Here is a 13,225-nt window from a genome sequence, read left to right as displayed (position 1 = left end):
CGACTCCCGGTTAGCCCGCACGTGGTTCCGCGCGGCTCGAGGTGCTCGTGGGTCAAATGCGAGGACGACTCCTGCAGCAGCCAAATTGTCGCTTAATTAACTCAGCCGATAGCAGGGAAGTTATAAACTACACACACACCGGACAGAGTTATCGTCTGACTCGCCCCCGTGACAGACGAACCAGACCGAGCCTTGAACGCGGCTCGAGTCGGCAGTGCTGAGATGTGTGTGTTTGCTTAACACGTCGTGGATTTAACAATGTTGTGGATTTTCTCTCCAACACATGTGCTGTACATAGACACGTGTGTGGATATCGCATGCTGGAATTAGACGTGTGCGCGCTTGCCTTCGACGCGTTAGGCAGCTAACGCAGCCAGGCCGACAAGTGCAGTCGAAGAACTTTCAAGTGCGTGGCCGCTGGTAGTGGCGTACTAATAATTATAATCATTAATCCTGCAACGATAGTGCTACGGCTACAGTGTTATTGCATAGAGACCGCAGGGATATATATCCAGTGATGGTGCATCTCACTTGCAGGGGCGGAACAGATGACCACCACCAACATCATCGTGAGTGATCGTCACCGTGACCCATGACTGCTGTTGCCATGCGCCGGGTCTCCACAGATTGCACCGCTGCAGCCTTCGATTCGGCGAGAGCCGTCATATTGTTGGCAATGACGCCGTGAAGCTGGAGGGGGGCGTCATCTTAACTCGAAAGGGAAATTGGTGGAAGACGCTAGACGGACTGATGAACCCATTGACCCGGCACGGCTGCTGCACATGATCTAGTGTGAAACATAATACCATACCTGTCAACCCCATATCAGTGCCTACCTTATTACACACCAATTCAAACCTCTTTGGTCACCCAGTGCCCCTTATAAATCTGAACGTTCACCCCATCAAAAGGGAGAAATACAAACAACTAGAATTTGTTTTTGCCCGTATTGAAACGGCTGTACGCCATATGGACCCTGCAATACTCAATTTCTCTGATACAAGAATACGGGATAAACCGTAATGCGTTTAACAAGAGCTGCAAAGGTGCAATACGCAATGACGGTGTGAACTTCGATGTCCAGATAGAAAAATTGCACGACGTTTATTTAACCCGGTAAGAGCCGTGTGGTTATACAAATAATCGAATAGTTTGGCAAGAATAAGAAGCATCAGCATCAGGCACTTTTAGTGGTGAAATCACTGATGCAATCAAACTGATAATGATTTCATCAGTTGGATTACAAATACATTGAAAACTAATTTCTTTAGGACTGCTTTTTGTGTTAAGTTTGTTGTCCTTCCCCCTGCACCTCCGATTAGCACGGTTGGCTACGTACGGTGCAAAATAAGTTCAACATACAAACTCATAAACATTGCATCAACATAAGCATAAATATCTGAATCAGCGTCCTCACCATCAGCAGCATTAATGTCATCAACTTATTGAAGCCATTTCATAAACATTGCCATCAACAGCATCCACATGAACTTGTTCAAGTGAGATAATCAGCATCACCACCGTCAGCAGCAGGAGCAGCACGGACATTGACGGCCAGAGTTGAGAGCGACCGGCCAGAATTCCGCCGCGATGTGGCCGTGTCACCAGCTCCCGTCAAGAAGAGTGGTCGTCACTCTCGTGTGGGGGGCCGTGGTGACCCGAGCCGGGCCCTCCACGACTCCGCTTCGTACCGCCTGCTCCGTGTGCCCCCCCTGCGTGTGGGCGCGGGGGGGTCTCCGCCCAGCACCACCGCCACCGCCCCCCCCCCGGCCCGGCAGCCGGTGGAGACCCCGGCTGCTGCTAACGTCGCCGCCGCTGTGGGGCGACAGCGCAGTGGGCATGGGTGAGTGCGTGAATGAGGACACCAAATGTTGGAATGCGTACTGCAATATCACTTGGAGCAACAGTGGTGGAGTGTACTCGAAGCCGTATGGGTTGGAGTTAATACAGGGTGACCCAAAAAAACGGGCCCCAAATCTAATTAGGCCCCGTTTCTTAGTGTTTTGTCCGAACGAAATGAAACTTTGGTCATAACTAGTTTATTATATTCGAAACATCAAATCAAAACACTAGGGTCTTTGGCCTTTTTTTCTCCGTTCTACAGCATGTGTTCTAGATGGCCTCCATTTAGCTCCGTGCATTTCTTGAGGCGCAGCACGAAGTTGTCCATGACGTTCTTACAGACTGAATTGGTAATGGCTCTCATCTCCTCCCTAATGGTTTCCTTGAGTTCCGTGATGGTTCAGTCTCACGGGACATACCGAGGGACTGACTTCGCTTACGCACAGAGCGTTTCGGACTCTGCTGGAGAGACTCTCTCACACTTTCGACCAGCTCGGCTGTTCGCTTCTTGGGACGTCCCGAGTGGCTTGGACGGTTCTCACTGGCAGCGTTGAGGTTCTCCACGGTCCCATACTTCTCGAAGTGGGCCACCCAGTTCTGAAATCTGCTTTTGGATGGAGCCTTTTCACATTCGAACTGACGCATGAAACTGTCCTGGGTTTTCTTGAACGAGCCTGTCTTGTAGTAAAATTTAACACAGTGTATTCTTTGTCCCAGCTCCCACTGGGGTCTTGGTGTACTCACGGTCGTTGATTCTGCCATGTCCTGTAAAATAAGGGCAATCGGTGAATAAATAAAGGAGATATCACATAAAGTGTACACGGGGCCCGTTTTTTTTGGGTCACCCTGTACAATAATCGTACATTTTTGTTCTTTGTTCAGTCCACGTGGTGGTTTAGTGCCAAAAATTCTTGTCATTCATCTGCCACCACTGGACCAGATCGTCACGTTTACAAAGATAGTATTTATACATGGCCAATATATTAATCAAATTCTGACTTATAAGCTTCTCACCAATGGCTCAAGACTTTTTATGACTGAATGTAACGACGTACGGTGACGTTTCACTCAACCTGCTTGGTGCTTCACCAGTTAATGAACTCGAAAATCAGCTGCATGAGCTGACGCTGTTCCTTCAGTACCCGCCTTGACATCACTAACTGCCATTCCCATGTATTTGTAATTTTGGCCTGGCTGCTTTTAAAGTTTTAAAATTTCCATCCACAGCTTTCATCCATTCTGAGTTAAATTCGAACCAGTCCAGGCCTCGCCCTCCGCCCTTCACTAACCCGCACTGACCAGCACTGACCAGCATGGTGAAGTATGGTGCAATAATTGCCACGGTATAAACAGAATGGGGAAGACTGTCATTCAGCAGTGGGATAACACAGGGCTCAGACCTGGATTTGAACCTGTGATATTCCTTTTGTGGGTCAGCCTTTCCATCCACAGCGCGACCCAGCTGGTTTGTCAGGTGACAGAAATTATCTGACAGCTGTAGCTGGAATCGAGCTGTCGCGTCCATGCCAAGTGGCTCAGTGGTGGAACGCCGTGACCACCGGTCCACTCAGCCCCCGAGTGCTCTGGCTGTCGAGAGTTGTCGTGCTTGCGTTGAGCTGTGAGTTTGTAAGCGATGCCCCCTCTCACTCATGTCTTCACAGGTAGACACTTCTCTTCTGATCCCTCACAGGCAGCCCTTGCCAGTGTCATCCCTGTGTTTAGCGTGGTGAGTGATTTGATTTTTTTTTTAATCTCCCATACTTTAGTGCCTACGAGCAAATTGCCCAGAATCCGCCCCATCTCGTCAAATCTAGGAAACTAAGCGGCCTGGGTAGTGCTTGGATAGGTGCCCGCCGTGCATAAAACAGGTGCTGTGAGCTGCTGCGGGCTACGTCGTGGGTAGCAGAGGGCAGGGCACAAATCCCCATCGTACCTGCAGCTGCTTCTAGCCTTTCGAATTAACCGGCTCAAATCACGGTGTCTTCTTGCTCGGATAAGCAATGGGGGGGTCACTCCTCCGTTGGTGGCCCTAAGCCAGCTGTGGAAATGCCACATTGTTTTGGCAGGAACCAGTCCATCCACTGGATGGCCACAGCTGACTTCCCACAACTAAGTGGTAAACATCAATAGGACGTGCGGGATCACTATTATTGAACAATTTGTATTTTACCAGATAAGGCCCACTTAGCTATATAGTTTTTTTCAGAAGCGGCATGGCCACAAATGATAGCTCAATGAAGCGGCTCATCATATGGAAATTTATAGCAGCCAAATACTCTAAACGCGTGATGTTGATTATAAAAATGTGGAGGGAAAAACCGGAGGACGCGGAGAAACATCCACGCAACCACGGGGAGAACATGCAAATTGCAACTACACAAGCGTCAGGGTCAGGATGGAACCCACGACCTGTATACCAGGCGAGGGTGATAACAGCTCGTCACCATGGCGCCCCTGGGATGGGGCAGAGTGTTTGGCTGCATTTTTTTTATCCTGTGCCGGCTTTGGAGCCTCGTGCTGCTGCATGTGTCCTAATGCTGGCATCTGTCTCCACAGATGAAGTTCGACAAGACCGGCCTGGTGTGTTGTTTCGGTGGGGACCGCTGCAAACAGCCACTCACCTGTCGTCTGCACCCCACGCTTTAACCAAAGTTCCCAATTACTCCAGGTTGTAGAAGTGTAGCGCGTGGCTGTGCTCATGTGTGGTTGTGGCGCCCCCATCGCCCCGTGGCCCCCCATGGGCGCATGCAGAGCGCCGCAAGACGGAGCTCTACACGGAGCTGGGCCTCCAGGCGCGAGACCTGCGCTTTCAGCCTCCCGTTGGCATCTTCACCCGCAACAACCGCATTATCCTGCACATGGAGGTGTGCGCGAGGGTGTGTGCGCATGTGTGCGCATGTGTGCACGTGCGGTAGTGAAGTGGTTAGCGCGTTGCGCTACGAACCTGGCGACCCGGGTTCGATTCCCGCTCATGACCAACACCAGTGACGATTATTTGAACCGGTCCTGGGCCTCGCCTAGGTCGACTCAACCTCAAATGAGTACCTGGTGCGATGTGTAAACATCGCCGCTAGGGAGACAAAGGCGGCCGTGTGCCGTGTGCCGTGCCAGCCTTTATTGGTGCTCACTTAGAGAACTTGCCCCTACAGTCTGTTAAGGCTATACGGGGGATCTTTGTGTGTTCGTGCACGTGTGTGTGTGTGTGCGCGCGCATTTAGCGCGCTGCGCTACGAACTCGGTGACCCAGGTTTGATTCCTGCTCACGGCCATCACCTGTGACGATGATCTGAACCGGCCCTGGGCCTCTCCTAGGTCGACTCATCCTCAAATTAGTATCTAGTGTAGCATGCAAACATCGCCACTTGGGGGACAAAAGCGGTCGGGTGTGGTGCCGGCCACACACCCCTTCGTGCGCCGCTCCGGCCTTCATCGATGCTACTCACGAACAGCACTTGCCCCAACAGTCTGTCAAGGCTGTATGGGGGATCTTTGTCTTCATGGGCACACTGAGCGATGATCGCCTGATGGTTTTGCATGAAACGTCTGCCCACTTGCTTGACTGCCTGACCGCTAGCATTGGCGACTCGGCCCGCGCTTTGCCCGACTGCCCGGCTGACTGCGCCCCTCCCGTGCCGTGCGGAGCGAGCAGCAGCTGAAGGCCGTGGTGAGCACCGACAGCCTGCTGGTGCTCGACTACCGTCACCCGAGCCTCGAGTCGTGGCTGCAGGCGGAGCTGGGCCCCCAGCTGGCGGGAGAGGGGCAGCTCGCCTCCTACTCGCTGCCCTTCGAGTTCTGGGCCCTCGAGGCCATCCTGCAGCACCAGGTGAGACGGGGGGGGCACCAGGTGAGATGGGGGGTTTTGGGGGGGGGGGCACCAGGTGAGACGGGGGGTTTGGGGGGGGGGGCACCAGGTGAGACGAGGGGGGGCACTAGGTGAGACGGGGGGTTTTGGGGGGGGGGGCACCAGGTGAGACGAGGGGGGGGCACCAGGTGAGACGAGGGGGGGCACCAGGTGAGACGGGGGGTTTTGGGGGGGGGCACCAGGTGAGACGAGGGGGGGCACCAGGTGAGACGAGGGGATTTGGGGGGGGGGGGGTGCACCAGCTGAGAAAAGAGGGGCGCCAGGTGACATGGGGTGGGGGGCATCGGGTGAGATGGGGGGGGGGCACCAGGTGAGACGGGGGGGGGGCATCGGATGAGACGGGGGGGGGCACCGGGTGAGACGGGGGGGGGGCATCGGATGAGACGGGGGGGGGCACCGGGTGAGACGGGGGGGGGGGCACTGCATGAGACGGGGGGGCACCAGGTCAGACGAGGGGACACCAGGTCAGACCAGGGGCTTCTGGAGTGGCATCAATGAGTATGTGCATGTGTGTTTCCTTCAAATATCTGTTCCCCCAGAAATGAATATCAATCTGTGAATATTTTTCTCCCATCTGGAGTGTATTTGCCGCGTGTTGTTCGGCATGTTGCCCGACCCTTCACTCCACGTGCCGGGAGCTTCAGTTGCTGAAGTAGCCCCCAGCACGTGGAGTGAAACGTCGGACAACAGCAACGGGCGGTAGATCGCAACCACACGATCGTGCGCAGCGGCATTGCTTTCGACCTGCCGAATATCTTCGCTCCCTTATGTTTTTGTCACGGGGTGCAGTGGTAACGCAGTGGGTAGCTCGCCACACTTCGAGTCCAACCTGTATCGGCTACCCTGGGGACCTTTGTCTTTGTATGTGCGCACGCGCGCGTGTATCCGCACGTCGTCGTTGTCGTCGTCGTCGTCCGGCGCAGCTGAGCGAGCTGCAGAGCCGCCTCGGCGACCTGGAGTCGGCCATCATGGCCATCCTGGATGCCCTCGTTGACCCCAAACTCCTGTCCATCGACCGCGGGAAACTCCACCTCCTCCTTCAGAGCAGCAAGAGGTGAGTAGTGGCTCCAGCGGCGCAGCGTCTTCGCTCACCACGCCTCGCCAACCCCTGCTGCCCCATCGTCCCTCACTGCTCCTCACCGCCCTGGTCATTGTCTCTGTACACTTGGTGGTAGGGTCTTGTTCAGTCATTGCGTGCGTGTGAATCGCGCGTCTGTCGTTGTTAGTGAGCTGACTGTGTTCTCTCTCTCTGTGTGCATGTATCGTGTTTCTCCCTATCCATGGGCTCTCTCTCTGTGTAAAGCTATAAATAAAAAAACTGTAAACTATTATTATTTTACCAGGTCAGGCCAACTGAGCTGTATAGCTCTTTTTCAGAAGCTACCTGGCCACAAATTATAGCTCAACTAAGTGGCTTGTTACGTAGAAATGTATTGCAGCCAAATACTCTAAACGCACGTTGATTCTAAATGTGGAGGGAAAAACCAGAGGACGCGGAGAAAAATCCAGGCGACCACGGGGTGACGATGCAAACTCAAAATAATATTAGGGTCAGGATCGAACCCACGACCTCCTGTATTTTATACCAGGCGAGGCAGTTAACATCTCACCACCGCGGCGCCCAGTGTCCGTGTTTGCATGCGTCACATGTGTTGCGACTGTGTGCAACCGTGCGTGTGCCTGCATGTGTGCAGCCTGTCGGAGCTGGAGACGGACGTGCGTGTGCTCAAGGACGTTCTGCTGAAGATCCTGGACGACGAGGAGCTCATGGAGGAGCTGTGCCTCAGCAAGTGGAGCAACCCACGAGCGTAGTGCGGCTCGCAGAGCACACGGGGCTCCTCCACACAGCCCGGCACTCGCCTCCTTACCTCCAACCACCTCCACCCGCCTCCACCCTCCTCCGCCCACCTCCACCCGGCTCCACCCTCCTCCACCTGTCTCCACCCACTTCCACCCACCTCCACCTGGCTCCACCACTCTCGCACCGCACCACCTGCGTACCTGGGCAGGCGTTTGTGTGCATGTGTGGTGGGTATAAATGGAGACCCAGGCGTCACGTTGGAGGCAACACGTTTATTTAGTCTAACACAAAGGGGGAAGTCGAGCGGCATTATCCTTTCATTGGCTGCATAACGCTGTGTGAAAGCTACCTGGTCTGTCACTCCACACGAAGCTTCGGGTCTTCTCGGCCACGGTCATGCCCTCCCTTCTCTATGCTTGCGAAACGTGGACTCCCCAAAGATAACTTTTTAGCCAGTTAGAAATATTTAGGCTGGCCTGCCTACGATCCATCCTGGGTTTAACCAGGCTGGATTTTGTGAGCTCACAGATCCTTGAGCTTTCCTGGCAGGCAAGGCTGTGTTGGCTGGGTAATGTAGCCTGCATGCCCGGGCACCATATGCCTAAACAGCTTTTGTTCGGCCAAATAGAAGGGGCTAAACGGGCGTGGGGCACGGTCTAGAGAAGAGATGAAGTGATGTAGTAGAAGAGGATGTGGAGCTGAGTGGACTTGCCGATGACTGGTACCATTGCTGTCAAGATGGGCCTCTGGAGGAGGCTCGTGAAGGACACTATTGGGCAGTTGGAGGCAGTCGCCCTCCAGCAACAACGGAGGGCAGAGGAGTGACGCAACAACGAGCGGAGCGCCGGGTGGCTAAAACATAGCAAATTGGCACAGTAGGGGGCATAGGTGGTGCATCGGCGAGTCATCTCAGTCAGCCGACCCATGGCACCTGGGTCTGCCCCGTGAACTCCTGCCAGTGGGTGTTTGACGCTTCAAGTGGGATTAAAATCCACATAGCCTGGCATAAGCACCATGGTGACGTCACCATCACTTAGCGGGGAATTGCAGTTGTGTATGCGTATGGTGAGCAGCGAGGCGAGCAGCGTGGGCATGGACCACGCGGACGAGATGGAGCTGCTGCTCGAGGTGTTCCTGCATGAGGCCGACGCACTCTTCAATGCCGTGCGCGAGCTCAAGGGGCTCATCGACGACTCGGAGAGCGTCATCTTCCTCAACCTCGACAGGTGCATTGCTCCGCTCACCGGCACGGTCATGCAGCCTGCTCAAGCAGACTTCTTTGACTGGCGGCCTAACTGAGGCCCCTGTACATTTAGCAGTCTCCCTCCTTAACCTCCTTTCTTTCCTATCTTAAAGCATCACCTCTTCTTCGTTGCCCATTCCCTTCCTCGCCCCTCCACTCCTTCCCGTCTCTCCCCTATAGCCCTTTCCTGACCCCATGCCATATAAATCACTAAATTTTTGTACCGCTTATAAGCTATGTAAAGCGACTTAAGCTAAAGCACTCTATAAATATAAAATAAGATAACAAGTTACCCACTTTGCTAGGGCCACCCGAGATCGATCATCGAGTCATAACGAGATACAGATTAGAGAGATGTAAGGGAGTCGAACAAGAGAAATGAGAGAGTGGTAGACAAGTTAGAGAGGTGAGTGTGATGCAAGGGAGCTAAATGAGAGAGCTATGCAGAACCGAGAGACGAGAGGTACACGCATCACGATACCACGTGATGACGTCACAACGCCTGAACATGTGACATATGACGTTACTTGTCAAGTCAGCATGCGCTAATTTTACCAAGCGGCCATCCGCAAAATAGGTGCGTGTGTATGTGTGTGTGTGCGCAGTTGTTTCACGGTTATCACGCTGCGCTGCGTACCCTGCGACCCGCGTTTGATTCCCACTCACGGCCAACAACATTGACGGTTATTTGAACCTGTCCTCCCCTAGTTTGACTCGGCCTCAAATGAGTACCCCGTGTGGTGTGGAAACATCGCCACTAGCCAGACAAAGACAGCCGGGTGCGGTGCTGGCCACCCACCCCCTCGTGTGCCGTGCAGGCCTTCATAGGTGCTCGCTAACAGCACTTGCCCGAATAGTATTTTGCGCTTACACGGGGAATCTTTGTCTTTGTGTGTGTGTGTGCGCAGCCACCGTAACGTGATGATGCGGCTCAATCTGCAGCTCACCATGGGCACCTTCTCCCTGTCACTGTTCGGGCTGATTGGCGTTGCCTTTGGCATGAATCTCAACTCGTCGCTCGAGGAGGTACGCACACCGACTGCCATCGCCTGCTCCTGCGGCAAATTGGTCGCAGGGTTGGTGGATCACGCAGGGATGGGAGTCATGATGGCAATGGGTGTGATGACACCCACTGACCTGTAGAAAGCAGAACCACAGGCAGATTTCTGTGAGTGGCGCTTGAGTTTCCTGTCCCCCTCCTATGGGTTTCCTCCAGGCACTGTGATTTCCTCCCACATGGAGAACAAAGCACAACCCTCCTAAAAATAATGTCACCTGACCTTCTGCCTGCGAGCCTTTGACTCTTCACGTGGCCTCAAAGTGCGTGGAGCCCAGCACAAGCGCTTTGGTGACATCACCGCCACTTAGCGACGAATGTCAGCTGTTGGTGGTGTTGTTATGCGTGGGTGGAGCCGTGACGTACTGGTTAGTGCACTGTTCTATGATCTCAGTGACCGGGGCTTTATTCCCAGCCACGGGCAAAACCAGTGGCAAGTGATCTCCATGCACCTCATGGGCCCCTCTCATTTTATTCGGCTACAAATTAGTACCTGGTGTGGTGTTTCAGCACCAGCACTGGGAAGGCGATGATGATCAGCCATAGGGCTGGTCACACCACCTCGTGCACTGCACTCACCTTAATAGGTGCTCACTAATGCCACTTGCTCCAACTGCCAACACCAATAACGATTATCTGAACCAGTCCAGGGTCTCTCCTAGGTCGACTCAGCCTCAATGAGTACCTGTTACCATGTGTAAACATCGTTACTCGGAAAACAAAGGTGGCCGTGCGTGGTGCTGGCCACCCTCTCGTGTGCCGTGCCGACCTTCATAGGTGCTCGCTAACAGCGCTTGACCCGAGATTCGGTTATGGCTATATGGGGGATCTTTGTCTTTTTTTGTGTTCGTCTTGGTGCTTTGAGGACCCACGTGTGTTCTGGCTGGTCACGGGGCTCATGCTGCTGGGGAGCGGTCTCATGTGGAGGCGACTTCTTTCCTTCCTGGGGCGACACCTGGACCCCTCGTCTCCCCCGGCCGTACGTAGAACAGGGAGCACACTGCAGTCCACCAAGTGTACACGGTGCATTGCAGCACACATAGCGCACACGGCGCATAGTGATAAATATAGCATACATGACACATAGCGGTGCACATTGCGGTACACATTGAGTGCATGGTACATGGCAATAACGTGTCCTACTATGTAACGTGTATGCAATAGAGCATACACGTTACATAGTAGGACACGTTACATTTTACGGCAATCCAGAATATTGTACGTAGTGGTACATGTGACGTAGCACAGAAGCACGCCATGTACCCAGTACATAGCAGTGCACGTGGCATTTCATGACATCGCAATGCACATAGTGTAAATAATAGCGGGTACACGTGAAGTTTCTTATGCGTCACACAGCACAGCGCGTGATGTTGCTACCATGGCGGCCAGAAAATCCACGAGCTTCATTACGCGGTGCACCGAAGCACCCGCAATGCACACGGTCTCGTCAGATCTCGGGAAGGCTAAGCAGCCTGGGGCCCGGATAGGCGCTTGGGATGAGCATCCACCACACACACGGCAGGTGATGTAGGTTGTGGGCTTGCTTGGGGGAGAGATGCCCGGACGTGACGCCGAGCGCGAACGCGTGTGTCGCTTGACGTGTGGCGCAGGTGCCGTCGTTTGTGCGTCGCACGCAAAGCAAGTCTGCAGCTGCCGCCTCCTCGCCATCCCAGGCGCCCAGTAAGGCCACCCTGCCCCTGCTGCCCAGCCTGGCTGGCCAGAAGAACCCGCTGCTGCAGAGATGATGCTGACGTGAGGGCGAGCAGATGAGCGAGGAGGACGGTGGGAAGCGCTGTCATAGAGCCATACTGAATGCCGATGACGCAGGGCCGTTGGGTACTCGGTCTTTGCTGGTGATTGAATGAACGAATGCCCGTCAGGAAACGACGCTTTCTATCTCTCGTAAAAAAAAATGAAGCCAACAATTGTGAGAAACTGCGGAGGCAGTGGTGCACAGATCACAAACCATCCAAATACCCTCGTCAAAAACACTGTGGCCTTAAAATAAAAAATCTAAAATACGCGTTCATTTGGGGGCATTTTATCAGGACTTTCTCCACAGCACAAAAATGTGGTCATTATTTCCGTTTCGTGCTTTTCATTTAACCAGTGAAGAGGGTTGTTCTTTTATTATTTAACCTCGTATATTAGTTTTCTTGGTGTGGTGGTTGGTGGCGAGTGTTTGGACACACTGAGCTGCTCCTGTCCCAGTGTCCGTGGTTGTCATCGTCACGACCGGAGACTCGTCTGCTGTGGATGATTCTCTCATTACCCAGAACCTCGTTGGCTTCTCACGACCTTGCTTGAACCTGACAACTGAACCCGTCGGTCGCTTACAGTGCCGGGGTTGGTGGGGCACGTCAGCATCGCGGCGACTCGAACTCGAGGTCGAACTTTTGACCGTGCGGAGAGAAATGGTTGCGTGGCGGCCGTGGTGGGAATTGAACAACGCCTCCGTGCTACCACTTTCCTTTGTTCCTCTTTCAGGCATGGAGCCGGTACATTCACAAAATTCAATCAGCTATTGAAAAGGAAGAGGTGTCATTAGGTATCATTGAGGTGTCTATAAATGGTTCACCCTGTATATGTACGTAGTTTACATGTAAACAATGTTGTACTGTATAGGTAATATGTGGGCATCATAAGTCACGTCAAAGTGTTTCACTGTTCATGATTGGCCCTGAGCCAATCGTGAACAGTGCTATAGCAAGGACCACTTTCTAAACAAGACAACGCACTGTGCATTATTGACAAAGTGCTAATTGTATCGATCAAGGTGGGAAGATGGACTGCACTGAACCTCAACCGGGATGTGATCTCGCGACCTTCCAAGATGAGTGCTGCGACACGCTCGCCGTGCGACTACATTACCTGTGGTGTCGCGGTATCTCCCCGCTCAAACGAGCAGTGGCTGGTGGTGCTCCTCTCCCTTGGTGGCCACAAACCAGTGGTGGGAATTCCACATTCCCATGCTGGGGGGACAGCCTATTCATAGGGCGATCACTTTTGACTTCTTACGAAGTGCTGCCTACGTGTGTGTGCGTGTACCGATGTTTGTTTCTTCATTTGTATGTAACATGCAATTCTTAAAAGCAATAAAGGCAATATTTATGTATAATTAACAGTGGTTGAACAGCCGGATTCTATGCCCGCTCTTTCGGTGCACTTGACGGTATTCATCACAATACTCCCACAGCTATCACATGGCTCACAAACGTAAAACTGGATGTATACAGTGTTTACACATACTCGTCATACATTAGAAGTAGAAGAAGACGTGGTTGTTTATCTGCCTGTGCCAACAGGGAACTTGGTAACTTAATGAATGTGCACTCTGTGTGTGTGTTTGTCTTTGTGTGTGGAGCACAGTGGTACTTAGAACCCTACGACCTTGGAACTTTTGGCCTGGGATATTTG

The 13,225-nt window shown here is 53.2% G+C and overlaps 1 protein-coding gene across 1 annotated transcript; it reads left to right on the top strand.

Annotated features, from left to right (window-relative positions):
* The first annotated feature begins 11 nt into the window (after positions 1-11).
* MRS2 (magnesium transporter MRS2) lies at positions 12-12,919 on the top strand. The gene is made up of 11 exons (XM_078855724.1): positions 12-1,843; positions 3,504-3,568; positions 4,399-4,435; positions 4,594-4,706; positions 5,492-5,665; positions 6,628-6,758; positions 7,399-7,515; positions 8,579-8,731; positions 9,657-9,774; positions 10,671-10,784; positions 11,419-12,919. The coding sequence occupies exons 1-11, from the start codon at positions 1,591-1,593 to the stop codon at positions 11,551-11,553; spliced, it is 1,410 nt and encodes a 469-aa protein (XP_078711850.1). The 5' UTR covers positions 12-1,590; the 3' UTR covers positions 11,554-12,919.
* The last annotated feature ends 306 nt before the right edge of the window (positions 12,920-13,225 follow it).

This window comes from Lampetra fluviatilis, chromosome 4, assembly GCF_964198595.1.
Source record: "Lampetra fluviatilis chromosome 4, kcLamFluv1.1, whole genome shotgun sequence".
Classification (NCBI taxonomy): Eukaryota; Metazoa; Chordata; class Hyperoartia; order Petromyzontiformes; family Petromyzontidae; genus Lampetra; species Lampetra fluviatilis.
The sequence above is the reverse complement of the archived record's forward strand: the minus strand, read 5'-3'. Positions and strand labels throughout refer to the sequence as shown.